The sequence below is a fragment of the Linepithema humile genome, chromosome 1 (assembly GCF_040581485.1).
Source record: "Linepithema humile isolate Giens D197 chromosome 1, Lhum_UNIL_v1.0, whole genome shotgun sequence".
Classification (NCBI taxonomy): Eukaryota; Metazoa; Arthropoda; class Insecta; order Hymenoptera; family Formicidae; genus Linepithema; species Linepithema humile.
Window position 1 is genome coordinate 12966737 of NC_090128.1, and position 23650 is coordinate 12990386.

Consider the following 23650-nt stretch of genomic DNA (forward strand, 5'->3'; position numbering starts at 1 on the left):
CAAAAGCGAGAATGGGGACCGCTCTCTTGACTTCGGTCCGCACGAAGAAAAGGAGGATCACGCGCATCCGTGAGAGAGGAGGTTCTCTCGGCCGCGGGAGTTGGGTATCCGATCTCCTTCTATTCCGCTAGCCCGGAGAAACGGGATTACGCGAAATCCCGGTCACTTTTATAGGAAGTATATATCCTCTCCAGCCGGGGCTATCTAAGGCCGCCTCCTCTTCGCGTTCGTCTCTTTTTCTCTCTTTCTCCCTTCGTCTACTTACTCGCAGAGTATCCCGCGCGGCAGAGAAGGTCAACGTCGGCAATTCGAACGACGATCGAACGTAAGCAGCTGCTGGCTCGACTCTCCTCGGATATCTCGGAGACTCTCCGGGGTCTCTTTTAACCCTCGGCGAAGGGCCCATCCGGACCTAATTCGCCGTGAAACGAGGAGGCCGACTTGCGCAAACGCGCGTAAGCGGGGATTTGGAGATCCAGACGATGACACATACACACACCCCGCCTCTCCGACCGAATTTTCTAATTCATAGAACGAGCGAGAGCCGCGCGAGACCTCGTGACTCCCGGGAGCCGATCGGGAGACCAGCGGGATGCCATGAGATTTATTCGAGAGTCGTAGTGGCAGAGCGACGCCGCTTGGAAAATAATCCTTGTAAGGAACGAGCTGACTTAATATTTCAGTGAACTTTTTACCGCTCAAGCTTTTTTGATAACGGAAAAATAAAATGTTTTTAGGTATTTTACATTTACATGTAAAATCATAGTTTATTAAAATTTATATTAAGATAAACATTTTTTTAAGACGATGAATAGAAAATTTAATATTTCTATTGTTTTACTAAAATACTACGCAGCAGGATTTGGGGAGATTGAATGAAAACTAGTCGTGCAATTAAGTAGTATATCACACATTTATAAATTTTCAAGTAAATACACAGTAGATAACGATTACGGTACAATTTATAGTTGGTTGCACGAGACAACCGTCCTTCTCACTTCGAAAAATCCTTCGTCCTGCATCGCCTTGCGCTTCGTAACACTTCTTGTAGATAAAATAACTATATCATCTAATCATTCGCGCAATCGAGTGCCCCGCAGTGCGAAAATCCCTTCAATGCGCAGTCTCGCCTCCGCGGACTGCATCGTACAAAATCTCTGCGGATGCAATTCCTTCGCCGTAATGCGCGACAAGAAAATTATTTCCGTCAACTTGCCATTACACTCGTTTATTGGGAAGAATATCTCGTAGACTGCTGCTTTTAAAACAGGCGGAGAAAGAATCTGTGAGAGTTAACATATACACCTTCATCACGCACGATAACGTATCATTACAATTTATTGCCGAGTTTCCCGGGTGAATTATCCTCGCGAGACGCCAATCGTAGTCGCGTTAATTACTATATTTAATCGGATGAAAGTATATGAGATCTCGGATCGAGAATGGATCCCTGTTAAGGACTGGTTATTGGATGTTCTTCCGTTCTTTTTATCTATATAGGCCTCCGTAACACACGACTCTCTTTTATTACCGAACTCGTTAACACATCTACCATGATCGAAGTTGTCGCGGCGCAAGATCGATATTATCGTACGTGCGCGAGAGGGGGGGGGGGCGGGATTTTGCGTGCGGCGCGGAGATCACGACGTTATCTCGTTCACGGTTGCTACCTCGATTTACATGTAAACACCTCGTGCACTCGATAAGGCTCAATTAAGTTACGCCTTTTAATTAATAAGGGAACGCTAATTGGTATCGATCTGTGTTCCTTCTTCTGCTTTGCACCCGCATTGGTTAATGCAACGCACGCTGTCTAACTGTGGTGAGAAAGTATTAAGTTTTGCGAGAAAATTCGTATCGCAGCTTTGTCCGTACATGCTTGAAAAATTGTACAAACGTCTGAGCCTGGTGTTGTAATTTTAATTTCGATAGAATTTATATATTTTTTTATGAATGATAAAAGAGAAAAAGAAAACAATTTCATTATTCCACCATAAATTTTTGTTACAAAATTAAAAAAAAAAAATTAATGCGTGCAAAATATATATTGTACTGGCAAAGTGCGTCTGAAAATAGACCGCGCCTTCGAGACAGAGCAAAATATTAATACAACATCTGCGAGTGAAAACAGGCTTCGATGCTACTGTCAGGCTCGTGATTAATCGTGTCTAATCGCGATAAAAAATTTACAATTCTCATTCTCGCATGATTGTTTTGCTAACGACGTTAATAGAACTTTGCAATCTGCGTATATCGTCGGCCGACAGCGTGTTACGAATCGGATCGGCGTACGAGCAATATCACCGAGTCGCGGTTGCGTGTGATTTATCACGCCGACGCATTGTTTCTAAACGCGAAAGAATTTCGCTCACGACATCGCCGATAATGACATTACGGCGCCGCGATGCGGGCGAAATGGAATCATTAATAATTCCATAACGATATTATTATCGGCACGCGTGATTGATTAAGGGGCCTCTCTCTTTCTTTCTCTCTCTTTCCCTCGTTCTTTCTTTCTCGCGCGAACTCCCGGCAAAAAGAAATTCAATTCGTGGGAGCCGCGTGTCGGCGGCGCGACACCGCCCGAGATAACGATACGACATCGTCACGCTCGCAACGAGAGAGAGAGAGAGAGAGAGAGAGAGAGAGAGAGAGAATAAAATCATTAATAATTCCGTAATACCGGTCGTACGGCGCGTGTGATTTATTAAAGGACAGTCGTCGCGCGCATTGATCCCGCGAGTCGTCGAGGAAAATTTACGTCGCCCCGATATCCCGTGATAACGCGACGAATGTTATCGGACGGTACTGCCGATCGGGAGAAAAACAACCGGATGCGATTCTGCGGGATTAAATCGGGTGTTAAGTCGAGGCAGCAGGACAGAAGAATATACACGGACGGTCTTGAGCGCGAAAGAAAGAAATAGCGGAGGAAGAGAGAGAGAGAGAGAGAGAGCTAAAGATGATGAGTAGGAAGACAGAGAGACGGAGAAAGAAAGAGAGGAACAGAGAGAAAAAGAGACAGAGAGAGAGAGAGAGAGAGAAAGAGCATAATGCTATACATTGTATACATATACACATCTATAATCACATAATATTCGATTAAAGATTGGTCGGTGTATGCGTGATTTATCATTTAATTTATTTTAAGTTAAAACCTCTTTTTACAATGATATCTTACAATGTGTGTGTGTGTATGTGTGTGTGTGTGTCACTTTTTACATCCAATAAACATCCTCGCCGCACGTCGCTCTCGCGTGCGAAAGGATCGCTCTTCTGCCCATCCTTTTTCCTTTCCCCTCGAAAGTCTCTTTCTTCGTCTCTCCCGCGCGTCGCACCCTTAATCTAACCCCAAACTCCCAAGCCCCTTCTCGCGCGTTCGTGCGGGTGCGATCGATCTCACTTAAAAATCATAATATTTTTTTTTTCTTTACACAGGCTACACGCTACTCCCTAGTAATACTATTAATAGATACCACCTCCTCCTCCTCCTCCCACGGAAAGTGAACCATCGATACGGACTTTTGCTTTTTCCACCCTTCAGTCTTTTTGGACAAATCGCCGCCACCCGTCGTCCCCCTCGTAGGATCTCGAAGGATCCTGCACACCTCCACTTCGTTCGTCATCCTCGCGGCGAGAGAGAAAAGTATTTCGCGCGCGATATCCCGCCGAAAATCATACGCGTCTTTACCTTTTCCCTTTAACATCTCTCTTTTCCTCCTCTCCCCCTTTCCCCCCCCCCCCCCCCGATTTCGTATTTAGTCTACGTACGTCTACTTAGTTTCGCAAAAAACATACGCGAGTGGTAAAACCTCTAGAATCGAAAAATCACAATGTGTTGGGAACTCAAGCGAGTGAGTCTCTCTCTCTGACGAGTAGCAATCAATCAATGGACAATCAATCGACGGATGTGATCGATAATGATAATGACAAATACTAATACGATCTCGCCCGGCGTCGTCTCCCAATCCCCCCCCTCTCCCCCACCACCCGTACGACCACACGTGTGTCGCGCCCGCTCGTCTCGATGAGTCGTCAATTTATATCCTGCTGACTATCTATATGCATGGTTGGTTGTTTATGATGCGCAATTAGTTGCTAATTATGCACAATCATTTAACACGCGCGACGGTCCACCGCCGTGCGCTTCGATATATATTTATAATATATATATATTTTATTTTTTCTTCACATTTTGCATATATATATATATATATATACTATTATTACAATAACGATACACAATCTCGAAGATACAAAATTTACACTTGCCTTTAGTCGCGTGTTCCTCGTGTTTTCTTGCATTGACTGCCGCTGTTCGGTATGTATGTGTACTTGTATCCGTGTAAATGTGGATTCCGCCGTGACTAAATTATGAAGCTAACGCTCTCTCGTGCGATCCGGCGATCGCGTCAACGCGTCGCGTCGGAACGATCGACCGCGATCGCCGGAGGCTTCGTGTATATATAATTTAAGAATTTATCCTATGCGCTTTTATTACACTTACGTGAACTATCACTAACCGGTACGACACACAGAACGGTGCTGGACCGGTGGACGTCGACTGCGGACAGAACAGAAGAAAAATATACTCGAAAGACCTAAAAAAAAAGCTGAAAAAGAAACTCGATTTTAGAGGACTTTCGGCGTGAATCCGCGATCAAGGTTCGCATAGAAATATTATAAAGTCATTTTTCAATTCCTGAAAAACGAATTATGTTTCTAGACCGAAGCGAAACTTGATTCCTTCTGAGAGAATCGTATTTCGCATGCGATTGGCGACCGTGTATGTTCTTTAAAAACCACTCTTCGCCGGGCGATATAAAAGTCTCTTCGTTATTATTGTTCACTGTTCGCGCTTTGAAAACACAATTTTTTCTAAATTATAAAATATTAATTTATTAATGATTTGTGCGGAACACAAATAAGTACAAGTACAATTATACTCTCTAAAGAAAGAGAGGACTTCAGTTTGAAAAAGTATTAATTAATTCAGTTTCAATAAAATTCAAATTTATTAAAATAAATAAATAAAAAATATAAAAGTAAATGTTGATATATTTTTATATTTTTCTAACATTACTTTCGAACATGAGTTTCGGATTCATAGAAAACGACATCACATGAATGGCAAGAATTTTTGAGGAACGTCCAAACGGTCCCGCACCGAGTTACGAACGCCCGTTAATAAAACATCTTTTGAAATTGCACATATCGCGTCGATTTCCATGCGAAGCATGCATGCCCGCGCACTCTCGAGCTCGCCCACCTGCAGCACTCGCGACTCCCCTCGAAATCGATTCTGAGCGCGAGGCATGATCGAGCGGATTTTGTGGTGTCGTTGCACATTATATGGTTCCGCACGATGGTCCAAGCGTCCGATCGATCACACTCGGCCAGAATCCTGCGAAGGAGTCACCTGAAACAGGTTGTCGCATACACACCCGCATTCATCCGTCCTTCCACGCTCGCGCACGCACATAATATATAAATTCTCATATCTATATTTATTTACATGCTATATATCATATATAAGACTCGATACAGTGTTGCTGAATTTTCCTTTGTACTTGGGGCCGGGGCTCGATGGCCCTACACGAAACTTTACATATTTACAAAGAGCTCTTTCGTTTTAAGGAGAGATCCGACGGACGCTCTTTTTTTTCTCGCGTCCGCGCTAAGGACGCCGAGCGTCTCGGGATCCCCCCGCGTGCCGGGGATTTTCGCGTGTCGTTAGTGATCGATCGTGCTCCATGAAGGAGGCCCGCGTGCGAGAAAGAGAAGAGGAGCTTAATTTTTTCTGCTTTTTTTTTGTCTTTTTCCTTTTTACATATTACAATGTGACAGTGGTGGGCTGCGTCCTGAGCTGCTAGTCACTCGCGATTCATGTGTACTCCGATCGCCAGCCGGTCTGAAACCAGACAAAGGTTACCACACTCGTGAGATGCTCCAACTCTTGCGATGGCGATCACCGATAGTGATTAACAATCACCATTGAAAAACAAAAGTCCTACGCGGAAAATTGTTCACAGAGAGCGATCGAAACTGAATATACGCGATAACGCGTTTTGTTTCGAATTGCAGTGTCAGATTTCATACACTTAAAATTCTTTCATCGGGGAAAAAAGTGGGAATATTTGGAAATTTTTAATCCAAATGACGCGCCAAAATTACTCGGTTGCGACGCGCCGATATGTCCAAGTTGTTAAGTTTCCACTCTTTACACGACTCCGAGGGTTTATGAATACAGCAAAGTCTGCGCGCGTAGTAGATTCTGATCGATTATCGGCGGCCCGGAGCCGCCTTTGGTCAATCGCCGCGATGAAGGTAACGATCGTGCACTCACCATTGCGTTCGTCGTGGCGGCCAGCTGCAGACCCTGAAGACTCGTCATGTGATGAGAATGGGAATGCGAATGCGAGTGCGGGTGGATGGGGGGCGGCGCCGGTGGCGCAAAGCCCTGATGAAGACCTCCGGCCACGCCGACGCCCGTGTGATACATGTAATGCTGCATCGCCGGATGCATCGTGTGATGATGCTGCGACGTACCTGGAACGATAATGAGAAGCGTCGCCTTTTTAATCCTCCGCACGTTCACTCGAGCTTCGCGAGAGACTTTGTCGATTTTTTCCCAATTAAATGATTTAAAAGAATGATCATACCGAAAAATATTCTTCACGTTCATTAAATGCATTGTGTGAAAGTGTCTAAATTTCGAATAATTATATTAAACGTATCGCTTTATCAATAATACGTTTATAAAATCTTATCCAAATTTTTTGCTTCGCAGATCGCTCCACATTTCAGTAATTTGGATATAAAATTTCTTTACAATCAATCAATCTAGCAATCTAGTTTATTCTATTTATAATAGCACAGAGAAATGTTTTAAAGCGCAGCCTCGATGCTCTGAAATTTTGCGGTAAGCTCGACTTACCCATTGGCGATCCGAATCCGGAATGGAAGGGCTTGTTATCGAGATCGAGGTGTCCGCTGGCCTTGATCATGTCACCCATGACACCGCCGAGGCCTAAGCAGCCGCCGGATTTCTTTTTCTTGCTTTTCGACGAGAGCTTCCTATTTCTCGTCTGAATGCCCTCCTTTTTCATAGTCAGCGGCCGGTTCACCTGTAACAGTCGTAGACAACATTTGGCTAAGTGTCAGAGTTAATTCTAAACGCGTATATTTCGCGAATATTTCAATACAATGAATCATAGATTACTTCATTATTAAGTAAATTATAAATGTTGAACAAGAACCATTCAGCAACAAAATGCGTTGAAGAAAACACGCAATTTGTAATTCTGATTATGTTGACAAAGAGAGGCGAATATTCCACACCATTGTAGATCATTAATCGAGTCTCGATGAAATTGAATCGCACAATAACCGCATAACAACGCGATTGCAACAATTTCGTGAGATAGTTTTTGCAAAAAGCAAATCGGGGAAGAACGCGGGCAAAAAGCAAAATAGGACAAGGCGTTTTGCGAGCGTTGAAATTCGCCGAAGAATCCGCGTTGGCGCGGCGCATGAAAAATCAGCCAAGGGTGAACTGAAATTACTGACGCGAACAATGATGCGATGACGTAATGGGGAGTGAGAGGAAGGAGGATGATCGCGATCGTCGGTAGACGTTATTCACTCGAGTGCAGCGTGATGCGTTTTCTTCTCGTTCGAACGTGCGGCGAATGATGCTCCGTACACACAGGGATCGTAAATCATCGCGTGTTGCATGTTCGACGGACACGGCAGCGCGGGGAATGCACTCGCTTCTTTATTCTAAGCTTCAATCTGCGATTTTTCTCCTCCGCCGCGACGTTCCATTCGGATTCCCGTACTTGCGCCGCGCCACCATACTAAATCAATTCTCATTGCGCCCGTCTCGTTCGCGAGAGTCAGGACGCGTCAGCATGTCTGTCTATTTCTGCGAATCGATTTAGCTCACAATGCTAAATTCAAGAAAAGACTGCTCGATTGAATTGGACGCTAACGGTAGGCGGGAGTGAGACTTTTCCTTCTCACAAAGTGGATCGTGGAAGTTAATCGTCGTGAAGAAGGGAAGACCTCTTCCGTGTTTCTGCATCCAGGATTAAATTAAGATACACGAAAGGCTCGTACATTTTTTTCGCTCGCGCGTATGTTAGATAATTGCCATGCCGGACGTAATTAACGCGTTTACATTCGTTATCCGTTTATTATTCCTCGAACGGGGTTCAATTTGCATCAGGACGCGCTAATTGCAAATTTCTGTTTCGTAAAAATCCACGCAACCTCTCTTCCTGTTGAATCTTCCGGTGGACAAATTATGAAGTGCCGCGTCAATGTCAGAAGCGATAAATAATATGACAGGATTTGTTTCGCCGAAAACTTTTTCCACATTTAACAGCACGAGACAAAAGAAAATTAGGTAAATACTTAAGACAAATATATACGCGCACAGCTCACATATTATTTCTCTTACTAATCTGTAGAGTAAAAATATTAATATTAAAAATTTGAGTTTTGCTAGCAAAACTTTGGAATTAATTCAGAAACGCAGCGAGAGACATCGCGACGAAATAGAGATCCATGAGTGTGGCGCACACAGCACTGGCATAATTTCGTCAGCTTACCAGACGAGAACGCAATTAAGTAATCCCTCAGATTCCTGGTAGTCTCTGGAAGCCGGTGCAATTAACGAATCGACAGTCCCCGAGCGCAATTCGCGAGATACTGCGTCACCGCTGCGCGCGGCGGCGCCACGCCTCGTCCGCGAAGATTCCGTACGAAGAAGTGCCACGGTATTGTTTTATATCGTCGAGAGGAAGAGGTCGTCGGCTTCTCACTTCGATCGAAATTAACGATAATATCACGCCTGCTAAAAATAAACGGCCAGGCGAGTGCCGCGACGGCGACACTTGGCGAATGATCGCTCCGACGACGCGATTGCACATACAAAAATACGTCCGCCGCGGCGACGAGCGCCAAGTCGAAAGGCAGCTTAATTATCGGCTCACCCTGTATAAACGGCGAAACGCGCGCTCGTGCGCTCCGTGCAATGCTTAAAGTACGAAATAAGTATGGTATGCAAGTGTTGTGTGTTGCATCGAATCAAGCCGAGGGGGAGGAAGAGAGGGAGGTCGGGAGGAATCGCGGCGCTTTGTAGTCGCCGCGACGTGACGCAACTGCCAACTTGGGGGGAAAAAGTTCCCGGTATTGCGCTGGACGCGAAGTAGGTGTGCGTGTGTGTATGCGTGCATCATCTTCCTCCTTCCTCCTCCCCCCGCGCCGCTGACCGCCCGCAGCCCTCGCGACGCGATTTTTTTTATTCGTCTTTCGCACCACCCAGAACCCGGCGGCGTGCAGACAGTCGGTCAACGACTCTTTTCGGAATTACGCAATTGGCCGAATTTGCCGAATTAGCGGTCGTTCTCTTGGGGCGAAACGCGCGGCGGCTCTCTGTGAATTGTATTCCCCCCCTCCCGAATCCGTCGCAGTCCAAGTGTCGCACCGACGCGAGTAAGCACGTATGAGAAAATTCGACACAATCTGACACAAGTTGCAACAGAGTTTCATGTTTTGAGAATAGGTTTTGCCATTATTATGTAACATATTGTTCTTGAAAAATTAAAAAAAAGGACAAGATTTAATTCGAAACAAACAATGATTACGTAACGATACCGTTGCAGTATCAATTATTGTACAACACATGCAAATTTCAGCTATATATTGCTTTATAAGCGCATTCCAAATATATAGTTTTCAACTGACAATTTGTATTATTTCGAGTATTATTAAAAATATGAAGAATTTTTGTGCTAGCTGTTGCATAAAAATATGAAAAGTTAAGAATATCAAGTAACGCAATTATGATATTTCGCGTTATTTGTTTCGCTACGTTACGCTGAGACATCGTACGAGATACTGGCTGCCCGTTAATGGGCCTTTTAATAAGCGACGATTCGCGACAGAGCGGATGAGCGGACGCGGCAGAGACGTGCGGAGGAAGGACGAGCGAAAGTTCGAACCAATTTAAATACAATACGAGCGGGATTTAATAGGAACCACCGGCAGTCGGTGGGAGTCCGCGGGTGTCCGAAAGTGCGAGGTGCAAACAAAAGAGACAGCGAGGAGGAGAGAAGGAGAATCAAAGGAGACGGAACGTATTGAAAACCGGTGGAAAAGGTGGACGCGGAAGGAAAAAACGAACGAGAGGCAGAAAAAGAGGAAAGAGGCGAAAAATAAACGGCGAGATGAGGTGAAAGGGGGAACGGAAGGGAGGATGTACGAGGATGTGGAGGAAGACCATTCGAATGCAGATTGATGTGGTCACACACGATGCAACCGCGCGCCGATCGCATACGAAATCGCGCATGGCGTCGATTCTGAAGGAAGACCGAAAAATCGCGGAAAAGCGGGCGCTCTTGAATTTTCGATTACCGATTTCGACGTCCGAATCATGATCTTCGCGCTCCAAGTCTCGCTTTTTCCTCGCAAACGATCAATTTTAAATTTAAAAAAATACTCGACGTAGCGAATCTCGAGTACTCCGATGCTTTCACGGTATACGATAATGATATGAATAATAATGTCGATCCCGGGTCGGTAATTATGGTGGTTTCGCATGCGGTCTTCCATAATCTTGATATTAACCGACTATTTGACGAAGCCGTGTAACTTGTTATCAATCTTAAAGACATTACGTCGAGTTTGCTGAAAAGTATAGAGTATTTACTTAAAAAAAGATGGAAGATTCCACGGAGATGTAGAACGATTAGACAATCTGACAAATAAGATTCGCGACACAAAGTCGGCAATTAAAAGCAGATAACAAGCGCAAAGGTTTAATCCTCTCAGATAACGCAAATGCGACGAAGAGGAATCTGCATTGTCGCTTATTAAGAGGCCGGCAAGACAAGCGAAACAAGACGAAAACCTATGCTTTACGGCACACGGCTGCGCGCAGAAGGTGAAGAAGAGGACGACTCGGAGAATCCCCACGTAGAAACCACGTAGAACAGAGGCACCTTGTCTTTTCCGATATGGATCTCGATCTCGGTTGGGTTGCTGTTACGCGCGTATGTACAGCGAATAGAAGCGTATATATATATATATATATATATATATATATATATGTATATATATATCTGACATCGCGATTGACCGATAAGAGGAATAATTTTAGAACGGCTTCACCGCTCTGTCGCTCGTTCTCTCCAGTTGCCTTGAAAAAAAAGCCCGGCAGAGAAAGATCGTTCGTCCCGAAGATCTGTCTGCTCGGTAAAACTGAAAAAATCGCAGCGTTTCGTAATCGGCCTGTCCTCTATTTCGAAAAATTTGGTTGAATTTGATACAGCGATGAGTTACACAGAAGTATAAATTAAATTTGATTTAAATAAAAAAAAAAAAGAAATCAAATATAAATGTAATTTTTATGACAAATTTTATATGTGAAAGTTTTCTTTTAATCAAATAAATAAATGTACTATCAAACGCGTCATTTGCGATTGTACAATATTATGTTGCCGTTGCATTTTGCAGTCGCGGCACATGTTGAAAGACGAATCCACAAAGACAATTAAGTGTCGGCTTGTCGCATCGATGAAAGAGTCACTTCGCGAGGAAGTTATAAAATCGAATTACGCAGAAGTTCGAATTACGTCGAAGTCCGTGCGCCGCTACTTGATATGCTCGCGACGATCCCTCGCACGAAATGCACCACGGTCCTTTGCCGTCTGTTGTCTTGCTGCGGCATGAGACAATCGGCGAGTATTTGGCAGGATAATTTCGTATCAAGATTTGCGATTGAGACAAGGAGATAATTATTTCAATAAAAAAAAATCAAGTTTTCGTTATGAAATATCTCGACATCGTATTAAGTTTACTGTGTGAAACACGCGGAATTTGGAGATTGTTGTTTTCGATGGAATGGCGTGCGTGTCATCGTTTTTTTAGACTAGTAACTGAGAAGGCAAAGGGAGCTCGATCGTTACACCGTCTCATACTACGCAAAAACAAAGGAGCTGGGAGATTTACAAGTAAGATTGGGCCAACAACAATGTTGCTAGCGCATCGATGCGAGCTTCATCGTGCGTTCGTTCCGTTTTTCTCGGAAACCGAAAACGTTCAAAACACGTCGACACGTTGTTTATCGCGAGTTAATCCGTCAAGTCAAGTGTAATATTAGAAGTTTGACGCTTCTCGGAGAGCTCCCTCCGTGGCGCACGCACGAAAACGCGAGGGGTCCGCGTTCATCCGTCTGTCTGTCCCTCAACCAAGGAGGTCCTCCCGCGTGACGGCCGCGCTTAGCAACATCTTGGATTACAGCTAACTTTGTTATTGAAAGCAAGATGTCGGCGGGGCCGCGCCGTATATTCCCGCGCTACTTTGTCGGAGGGTCCGGATTTTTATCGGGCAGCCTTGTAGAATTAATGAGCAGCCCGAATCGGCGTCCGGTGCCTTTGTTTACGAGCGGGACGCACCACGAAAATGGCTGCGAACGAGAAGGGCTTACGTCGCACGGAACTTTCTCCCGCAGATCCCAATCGCGCAGTTAGACGTTTGTCAATTAACTTTCCCATTGAGTTCAAATCTCGGTTAATAACGTTTTATTCATTACAGACGGGTTTTCGGAGGATAGATGATTATAATTATTTTCTCTCTCGAATTATACTCGAGACGTAAATAAATGTCCTTTTCGAATGATTAATTGCGGTAATTTTCAAATCGAATCTGGTAAACTCTCTGTGGCGTTCAAATGATTAACAGCTGTTAGTGTACGTTTATATCGATATGACTTGATGTTCGTTCCGCGACATGAGCTTAGAGATTTAACTAGAGAGACGGTGAATTCCATCCAGCCACGAAAGTCGAGCGACGCGTGACCTTGCTGACCCCGTATATAGCCGTGTCTCGCGTGAGGCTGGTTTTCGGGCGACGATTACCATATTCCGAGCACCCGGTAGCTCGGCGTGTTCGGGCACACGAATAATCCGTGTATTTTCGAGCGAGGAGACGTCGTGTGCGTGCTTGAGTTTAGCCATGAAGCTGCTTAACTTATCGGTTCACTCATCTCTTATCGACGCCAGATCTGTCGTTCTCCACCCGATCCCGCGTGCCTCCGCTGCCTGCCTTCAACCCCGCCACGACCTGTCGGAGATCTCATGAGAGAAGTCGAGGGAGGGGAAAGAGAAAGAGAAAGAGGAAACTCGCGAGAGACGGGAAGAGAAATACGTCTGCCACCGAAATGATTGATTCGTCGCGGTCTTCTCTATCGAAGGCGAAACTCCGGAAACAACTTTCACGGTGATAATATCGCTCGGTAAAAATCTCCGTGAGCGAGTCGAGACAGTAATTGACGGGCACAACCTTCGATGATAACTCGCGCGATTGAAAAGAATTCCGAATTAAAGAGTCCTCCGACGATCGTTTGTACAGAAAATTTCTTTCGCCAATTATTTATCTTTAATCGATCGATATACATAATCTCCGCTCCGGTCCTCGACGGTCGATTGGCGCGCGAGAAATCTCTGGGATCGGTTCGGCAGATTATTGAACGGCATATACACGCGGTCCCGATTGTCGAAAGTGCGTCGGGGGCTTCGACTATTTTGAGAACCATTCCGCTCTCGCCGTTCAGACGTTCGTTCGTTCTTCTTCCCCGCGCACGCCTTCTCGCGCTGTGGAAGAAGAAAAGATTCGGACACGCGGGGCCCACGGCGCTAAGACTGTAATGTGTCGGCTTAACGTCAACGGAGACAGTCGCCTATTCCAACCGCTCGGACCATCGGTCGTGCGGCTATCTCATGCGTGCGTGCGTGTCACGAATTACGGGTGTACGAACGACATGACGCGCGAGGAATCTGCGCGCGAGCATTGTACGGCGGGAGAATAAAAAGAGAAACTCGCGGAATCCTTTCATACAATCATTGACGATATACGGTTTTATGACTCCTGCTCCCTCGCTGCAGTCGTATTGAATTATGACGTCAGAAGCGAAAGCGCTAAATTTTTCCTCGCGTTACATGTCGAAATGAAACAGTTTCTCGCATATAGTAAGTCAGGGACATACGAAAGAATTAATTACTTTATGTATTCAATTTATTTTTATCAGTTAAACGTAAGAAAAAAATTGAATTCAAATGATTTCTGACATAATAATTCAGTAACGAGAAAATAAGATGCTGATACTGGTATTTCTGAAACAAATTTATTACCTCGCCATTTTAAAGTTATAATAATTCATTAATAAAGTTATCTTTCGGTTATTAAATTACGAATCAAAGACTGATATGATTTACATTTAATTAGATATGACTTATATTTAAGCTTGAGAGCTCAAAGATACTGAATTATTCTTGAAAGACAAACTTGTTCCTTCAACCATATTAGAATGTTCAGCAATTCAAATGTTAAACCAGAGAGGATTATACTTTTTTTCTCTGTCGCAATAACGCGTGGAATTTATTTTCAACTTTTTATTCTAACGACAAATAGAAGGCGTGCGTGGCACGATTCGCTCACCTCGCGAAACAGAAGGCAGAGGCTGAAAACGAGAGACGGGGAATTAGATTCCGCAGCGCGGAGAAATTGACAATGGGCTATCCGGAGGCTCGATGACAATGGCAACTCGATACTTCGTTTAGCGGGCTCGACCCGGCTTTTCATTCTCAGGACGGAACGACGCGATCGACGACGACGTTTCGGCGACGGCACGGCGTCGCTCCGGCGGCGGCCGTGAGGGATGACGACCTTTTGCCTCCGCTCGAAAGAAAAGCGTTTCATTGCGCGCATCGGCACCGTGTAATGACGATCCCATTGTCGGCCGCGCTCGCTTTTGAAGAATTTCGTGTGCATTGCGTCTTGTGTCGCAGTAGCATTAAGTCGCAGTAGCATTAAGTATCTATTACGGCCTCACGTTTCTTCCTACGAAATTTCCTCTTTCTCTCACCGCTTCCTAAAAGGCCTGTCTTTTCCGAAGGATCCCCGGAGATATCTCGTGCGCGGAGGAAGCGGAAGCGGGCGTATTCGGGAAACGGCGAATGTTCCTTCCGAAGCGGGGAACAATCGGAGTTGCGTCTCGGCCGTGGGAAGGGACCCGATTGAAATCGGTCTCTGCACCGTCGCGGCGCAGCGCGGAGAGAAAGACTTCTCATTTCCGCGAAGCGAAACGCGCCGGTCCGTCACTCGCGCGCAATCGCGGCAGCTCCCTTTCCCGCAGGCATGCATTCGGGATACAGGAAGTTCACCATTAAACACTCCGTATTCTAATGCGATCCCAACGTAACGTATCGCGCGTAATTTATACAGTAATGCAGTATGTAATGAATTGTAAATGCAATGAAATGTAAAACCGCGGGGTTCGCCACGCCGCAACGTCCTTTTACATATCCATGCACTTGTAATAAAAAGCGAACGAAAGTGAATAGTACGAGTTGCGCGAATAATGTATTTTCATGAAGCATATATTTTTTCCCTCTACGCGTATAAGGAAACGTATTAATTAATAGCTAACTTAATATTTTAATTTATTTCACATATTTTATTCAACTTTCGCGTTTCAGATAATCTTAAAGCAAAATGCAAAATGTATGAAAAAAACATGAAATATGATTAATAATATACAAGTGTCACTTCTGCTTCTGAAAATCGGTAGCTCGCTAGGTTTTATTCCCTTGCTCATTCAGCAGCGGACATTAAGATAAGTATAGAAATCCGCGGCGCAGTCCTCGAAGAAGCGCAACGACTCGCGCGACCTCCCGTTTTGCCCTTCTGTCTCCCCCCGTCACGTGTCACGGGCGGATCTGTGGCGGCGTGTCTGGCGGCGTATCTTGATTTCCAGCCGACCGCGATCTCTCCCAAGCTAATCGCGATAAGGCCGAGGGAAAAGAGGGCCCGGGAGAACGTGTGCCGCCAGCGGGGGATCGGAGTGAAAGAAGATTCTCATTTGCGGCGCGCGCTAATTGGCCCCGCGATTTCTCCGCGCGGACCGCGGACATTCGTCACGTTTGCCCCCCCGTTACAGTGGGCTTTCTGTCTTGCCAGCCTGCCCCCTCGCCGCCGCGACGCGGAAACAAGGCGATGCACTGTGCGACCCCCGTCACCGAGCAAATCGCCCGTCCGAATTTACGCAGCTTTTTTTGTCATCCGCTCCCTCTCCGCCGTTTATCGCTCGCTTAATCTCGTCGCAATAATGCCACGCTGCTGCCGAGAGCATCTTGAGAGATCGAGAGACGATTGTGAGATATTACATTAACATGGGATAGTCGAGAGAGAATTTTTTTTTTGACAGACAAAATGTTGCATCGCAAAAATTATAATTTGACGCAATTCCGTAGTCTAAATATTTTTCTTCGAGAGTCGCGCAAACTGAAGAATAGATGAAATTTTTATATACTTTATTAATAATATTTCTTTCTTTCGAAATAAATTTTGCATCACAGCGAAAGATTAGCGGTTTAGAAATATCTCTGCAATGGTAATCGTATAATAACGCTGATATTTTAGAAATTGCAGAAATCAGACTTCCGTTCGCCGGCGGTGAAAATAAAAACAGTAGCACCGAGACAGCAGTGCGCGTTTCATCTCGTAAACGCACTAATTCCGCAGAATTCCTCGACTAGAAACCGTCGCGACGCGTGTCTCGCCTATTAAGGCCGCCGCCCACACTCGCTCTCTCGGTTGTCGTCTTCGAGATTTCCGTCCCGCGGAAATCCAGCAACGACGAGCAACATTCCGGCGATCGCGTCGTCGCAACGGGATAAAATATCGTCTTTGACGAAAGCGATAAAGAAAAAAAGAGGAAGGCAAGCAAAACAGCAAAATCCTCTTCTCTCTCGTTCCGGGCCTCTCCCTCCCGTCTCGATCACGTTTATCGCGTCCCCCCTTCGTGTCGCGGTGCTCGCTTCCGGCGCTTCCGGTGTCACACGCCGTTGAGCACGCTCCACCCCTTCCAGGCGGCCCTGTGTACGTGTGTAAGGACCACGTCCGGCAAACCAGAAAGCATCCTAATTGTTGGTACAACACCGGGAGTCCCCCTCCGCGCTCCGACGCTGCCCCTTCATTGTCGGCAGACATCGTACGTGGGTGTTTGTGTGTGTTTGCAAACGGCCACCCGCGGTTGCTTCCGATGAAAATAATGTCACAGCGAGGAAATCACAAATTTGTGAATCTTGTAATTTTTTTTTTTCCACAAACGGTTGCATAATACACCACATTGCCAGTTTTGTCCGAGCCATTTCGACGAAATGTGTATCTTTGATCAAGATTATCAATTTCGATAATGCGTATTAAGATGGAAAGAATCACGCGATGTTAGCCATTCGATCGCGTTACACAGGATATCAAACTGGTTTAAATGATTATTCAAGCGTATGAATTTAAGAGGCGAATCCGACTGTCCGAAACGTTAAAGAGCCACTTTCTCCTCGATCTCCTTAATCGATTAATTAATACACTTTCGGAGGGCGCCGTAAGGTCGGCACTGACCACGCCGGCTGACGATAAGTCTCGCATCGATGTGTCGCGGACGAATAGCGGCTTCCGCCGCACAAATGCAGCTGTGCTTGTGACAGCGTCGGTACCGACTTCGCGTTGCGCACGGACGGGGAATAATAATTAATGAGCACTACTCACGTTGTGCAATTTGTAGTAGAGTCCGCAGGCGTTGCAGACCGGCTCGCCGGCCTGGTTCCTCCGCCAGAGGGTCGTGGTCGCCGTCTTGCAGTTGGCGCAGCTGGTGCCCGCCCGTCTCGCCGCGCTCTGCAGCGACAGTTTTGGAAAAGAGAAGACACAGATATCACACCCGTCACGGTTAATATTTCGGACGATCATTGCGCGCGGATCGTCGTGTTTAGATTTAATCCCAGCAATGTCAAAATGTCTACTGCAATTTCAGTTGTTTGTTTTTTTTCGTGCTCATATTATAGTTATATCTACAAAAGTTTGCGCTATTAAACTTTTCTTCGACTGTAAAGAATTGCAAGGAAAATATCGTTGCAGTATAATAAAGAATATTATTGTCAGATAGCTTTTTATCGTTTATGAAAATAACGAAATGTCTAATATTAATTTAGTAATAGAGAGCATAAACTTCTTCTCTTTTCACGATGCTAGGGTTAAATCTATTTATACATTGCGAATGCTGTTGGAAAAAATGGCGAGGAAACATTAACATAATTAAATACTCCTTAAAACGACAGGTCAATTAATTAAATTTGCTTCTATCTTATCGCAAAGTCAGATCGTGACACACGTCAGTTTTTATAAATGCACACTTATCGAGAGATATTCTTATCTTACATCATACGCAAATGGAAATTCAGAGTACTGTTTTAAGCTCCCTTTCGAACGAATTATTTCAAGAAGCATGCGGCGCATGAAAATCGCGAACGGACTCGCGCCGTGCGAGAGAGGATTATAAGACGCGGGAGCGACGGAATGAAATGCTCCGCTCTCGAGTGTATTCGAGTGCATCTACTCCCGCGCCAGGAGCGCATTCGATCCGTCGGCTTATGTGCGGAATCAAAAAGCCACGGGCTTGACGCGGGTTTCACCGTGACACGTATCAACCCCCCAAATCCCTCCCGGCTTGCCTGCCGGTCGGATCGAATGCGATCCCGAGGAAGGGGAAGAGGAATCTCGGTGGCACGGAGCGAGACGCGCCCGCCGTAAGAAAGCGTTTCACATTCCCGAAGAGTGGGAAAACTCGAAAAACTCGCCCGGCTCCGAGTACACCTGTACACCCTCGTCGACGCATGCGAGTGGCAAACACTTAACGAAAAGAAGAAGCGGGATCCATTTTATCCCTCGGGGCACTAACCGCGGCTTATTTCCCGTGCGTCCCGAAACCGGCGCGAACGCAACGAACGTTCTCGGGATGAACGAGACAGAGAGGAAGAGAGAGAGAGAGCAGGTATCTCACCGCCGTCGGAGATTCGTATTATAATGCTCTCCCGTCCCCCCCCCCCCTGATGCCTCGCCGGTTTATACATCCCCACCTTTCGCTTCTACCCTCGTCGCTCTCTCGTCGGTTCTTCCTGTTGAACCACTTAACCGTTAATGGATGATACTGTTACCGAAAACTGCATGCCGCGTATAAACTCTAAGCATATCACACGCGTGTCTTTGTCTCGCCGAGACAAAGATGCTAGATGTTCTTTGATCCTTCCGGAATTACACTTTGGCTCGGCGGAGGTATGAAAAATGATCAGCTATCTTCCAAAAAAATCTGTCGTAAATTTCTCTAAATCGTCGAATAATTTGTTGCAAATTTTATTCCTTACGCTTAAGTTCAATATCATAATTCGTATATAAATTTGATTAGGTTCTAATAAAAAAAAAATAATAATAATAATTTTGACGAGATGTTTAATTTATACATCTTAAAATCATTATTTGAAACTTGGCACGCACGCGGCCGACAGGATGAGCACTTTACAAAGCCGATCACTGTGTCGAGATAAAAGCGGCGCGCACAAGATGTTTCTCTTTCTGAGAGGCGCCCACCTCTGCCCCTCCACTTTCGCCCCTCGCGTTCACCCCTACGTCACGAACCACTTAACCCACCCCCCGAGATGACACTGCACCCCGGCACTTGGAAAGGCAAGGCACCGTCGAGCGAAACTATACCTGCGCTATTGTCGGCGAAAGCACAAAATACGGGGAAACCCCCCCCCCCCCCCCCCGCCCCTCCCTGGTTCGCATAATAGCGGACTTATTGAAATTTCTTTAAGCGAGAGGGATAGCTCGTGTGTGTCCCCTGTGCGGAACACAAAATTGCCCTCCTTTGTCCCTTCGCCCTCCCGTACGTTGCGTCACAGACACACATATACAGAATGAACTTTGAAACAGTACGAATCCGAGTGTCTCCGCATTTTTCTCGCAACGATTTTTCTCGAGTGCTCCTCTCTTTCGAGTGCAGTCTCGCGTTTTGTCGTCCGGGACGAGTTTCGCGGATCGGTGCGTGATCGAGTGTTTCCGAGGTGATCGATGCTGACCTGGTTATTGTATGAACGTCGGCATCGAAGCTTTAAAGATCGTAGATAAATTATCAACTACACCGGTATCGCAAATAACCAGCGTTATTTTCCAAAGTCTTCGAAAATGATGAAATTCAATCGTTAAATAAATGATCAGTCATCATTAACAATTACGGGGCGATGAATTTACACGGCTTGGGAAAAAAAACCCATCGTCCATCGATTCATTTTTGTGTCGGCCGTCCATCGCGAGGACCCTTGTTTACCTCGGGAATGAAGCGCCGAGCGGCGGGCCATGGGAGAGAGAGGTTCGGCGAGAGGGGAAAGGTAGCTACGGTGCGGTGTGTAATCATGCCTTATCTGGCGGATCTTATCAACCCTTGCGCGTAGCAAAAGGGGTCCGCGCGGGTCCGGGGGGGGGGGGGGGGGTGCGAGCACGTAGCGGAGGCGCCCGGGGAAAACCCTCCGCTCCGCTCCCGGGAATCAATACGCGGAGAGCCACCTCATCAATATAGCCGCGCGCCGCTATCTGCTCTAGATCTTTGACACCCTCTCGCTCTCCCTTCGGACGGCACGAGAGGGGGGAGGGCTAACACACTCCGAAAATCGTCGGCCGGCACCTACTGGCCGTCACGTCGCGCAGCTAATGGTTATTAAACGAGAACGCGCGGGGCGAGTTTCCAGACGAGCGGCTTTCAACTGTGACTCGGGGGATCATTAGCAAATGGAGAATAATTTCAGGACGGCGGTGACACAGAAGATGACGGGGTGTATAAGCGCGAAACACGGTTCTCTCGAATAAAATTTACAAAGCTGCTCAGAATTTATACGCAGTTTTCAAATTGAGTTGAATTTGTTTCCAAACAGCTAGTATCAATTTTTAATCCCGAGCTGTCTAAAGCAAGTTCTTTTTTTTTTTCGACAAAATCATGTCTATGAAATTAAAATACTATACGTATATGTACTAAAATTTAAGTCTCGTGAATTTATCGCTTGTTGCGACACTTTTCTCGATAAAGTCAAGTCTAATAATGTTATTGATATAAAAATTCATCGCAAAAGATATGTTAATTAAATTAAAACATTATATACATTTTTTAACAACTGTTTACATCATATACATGTTACACGCGAAAATTTAAGTCTCGAGAAGTTATTGCTTGTTACGACACGAAATTATTTTTTTCCCGATCCCGAGGTGCCGCCGACTCGGTCGATCCGAGCGTTCTTTCGTGCGAGAAGAAACGACCGACTGGTCAACCGGCACGGTCGTGCACGCATTGCTGGGCGATTAGATCCCTGAGAGAGTAGTCGTTCTTCGCGGCAAGTCCTGTCCCTGGCCGCGTCCACGCAATGCGAGTCTCTTGCGCGATCTCCCGCGCCGACGGTAACATCCTGAATCGGAGCTCGCGAGCTAGTCTCGCGTCCACCTATAGCTAATTTATTTATCTCGCGAAGGACAGGCCGCCCCTCCCGGTAATTGCCCCGCGCTGTATATCGAGGACTCGCGCGGACAATACTTAATCGTCTACCGGCGGGCGCGCGTTTGGAACCGGTTGCCTCCAGAAGGCAGAGCTCCGGACACTGACGGATATGACATTTCTGAAGTTCGCGGCGATCTACGTTTCTTCCGTCCCTTTATTCCTATTTTATCTCCCTCCTCTTGCTTTCTTTTTCCCGTGGCCGCTACCCTCGCCTCCTCCCCCATCTTCCTCGGCTGCGTGGTCGTCAGTCTCTTTCTTCCTCGCTTCTTGTCCATCTCCTCCTCCTCTCGGCGTTTCGACCTCGCGTTTCCCCCGCTCGTTTTATTTCGCCCCCTCGTTGCCACCCCAACGCGTACATCGACTTGCCTCAACGTCTCGTGGAGGAAGGAAAGAAATCTTCCTGTCTCTCTCTCTTTCTCTGTCCCTCGGCTAATCGTACTTTTATTTGCCATCGGTCTTCGTGCCTCCTTCCAGCAAGCGTGCGAGCAAGACGACTCGGAGAGCGTGTCATTCTCGAAATTGAAAACTGGATTATCGACTTCGACATCCGGTCCGACAGCCGATTCGACGGGCGAACTCGAACCGGCGTTCGCGTAGTCAGTGCCTTCCATTTCTAAGGTAGATGCGCATTCTCATCTTCATTTAGCGCCGTCATTATGCCGTGTATCCGTTTTTTGTGCGCCCCATCTGCCTAATGTAAAAACTCTTCGATCCTTTTCAGAGGCGCAAAAGATTTATGCGAAAACAACATGCAAAACTTGATTCAGACATAAATTCAATAAGGATTCGATAAGTTTGTTTGCGATACATTGAGAAACATCTGGTAATCCTCTCCAAGACTGCGTCTCTGATGAGGGCAAGAAACGGCGCTGCGAGAGGAAGCGATAGAAAGGCTGTTCTGTCGCTTATCACGATAATTCTTAATGCGATAATCCTGTAAGAAGATGAAAACAAGACGAAAAAGGAGATTGCAAAAGGGGAACACAACTATCGATATTGATATCTACACGAGTGCCCGAGATCACGGGATCCGTCCGCCGACCAGACCATTACACGTTATTAATTAGCCCGATATACTGATTAATGACCGGACCGGCGATAATTCTAATAATACTACACGCAATGCTTGCGTTTCTCTGCGCGAAACCGCTCCAAGATCCTGGGCGGGAGAATTCCGTCCGATATTTCAATAAAACGCAATCACTCGTTTTAACGCTGTCAAGCGAGATTTCGTACAAAAATGTAGAAACATTAATTATCTTTGGTATTTCATTATTTATATGTTATGATACGATAATTAGTCAGTTTAAATTGACGCCAATTAGATGTATTCGCAATTAAATGTTTCAATATAATCGTACCTTTCTCGCGGCATTTGCAAAATTAATAATAATCAAATTAGTCAATGATTAATGATTGTTCGACGACGTCTTCGTTGCTCACACGTTCGCTTCTGCGAAGCCGATCTTCATTCCGAAGCGAAGGAAGAGAATCGACGCTCGTCTATGTGCGCCAGATTCTCGATTGACGTTTCGACAATAATTATCTACACCCAGCGTGTCGCGTGTCACGGCCGATCGATAACGCGCTGACAATTAACTTTGAAAAATCGTCCTGGCTCGCGTACCGGTTCTATCGCGCGCGAATATTCCTTCGCGCTTCAATTGGAAGCTGCACGGTGTCTGACATCGAAAACAAGATTCCTTGATTTTCGGACGTTTAGCTGAACAATTTAATCACGATGATCGAAGCAATCTTTAATTAGAAATATAAATCCGCGTTGAAGTTGTTCGTCATTGAGCTGCGATAAATCTGAGTTTCTCTCGAAAAGAAGCGTCAAAAAGATTGCATCCGTTGGACGAAATCGAGCGATATTTTTCTGCGGACGCGCGCAGGTCCGCATTGCGCGCGAGTAAAACTATCGTTTTACGAGCGTAGGCCTCGATAGCGATCTCCATGTATCCTTGACTAAATCGTGACTAGAAACGGCGGGGAGGGAGCGCGGGCGAATGGCGCGCGCGCGAGCGCGAGCGCGCGGCGATACACGCTCGGATGCAAACATTGTTCTCCGCATCGCGATACAAATTGCTCGCAAGGCACGGTGCGGCGGCCGCCAGTCATAGAGTTGAATAAATAATAGCAGAAGGCGGAGATGCGTGTGGCGGATGCAACAAGGAACCGAATGAGAGACGGGGGACTAATTTC

At 46.0% G+C, this 23650-nt stretch overlaps 1 protein-coding gene across 3 annotated transcripts in view; it reads right to left on the reverse strand.

The window, feature by feature from the left end:
• Positions 1 to 894: 894 nt before the first annotated feature.
• LOC105668956 (GATA-binding factor C-like) overlaps positions 895 to 23650 on the reverse strand; it is a 181596-nt gene continuing 158840 nt past the window's right edge. For 2 of the 3 annotated variants that reach the window (XM_012361678.2, XM_012361677.2), the window contains 4 exons: positions 17617 to 17751; positions 6938 to 7127; positions 6347 to 6549; positions 895 to 5911 (listed from right to left, as the gene is read on the reverse strand). In XM_012361678.2, the coding sequence (XP_012217101.1) occupies positions 5885 to 5911; positions 6347 to 6549; positions 6938 to 7127; positions 17617 to 17751 (555 nt within the window). In that variant the 3' untranslated portion in view covers positions 895 to 5884. The remainder of the gene's footprint in view (positions 5912 to 6346; positions 6550 to 6937; positions 7128 to 17616; positions 17752 to 23650) is intronic. The other variant, XM_067347393.1, reaches the window with a different exon arrangement.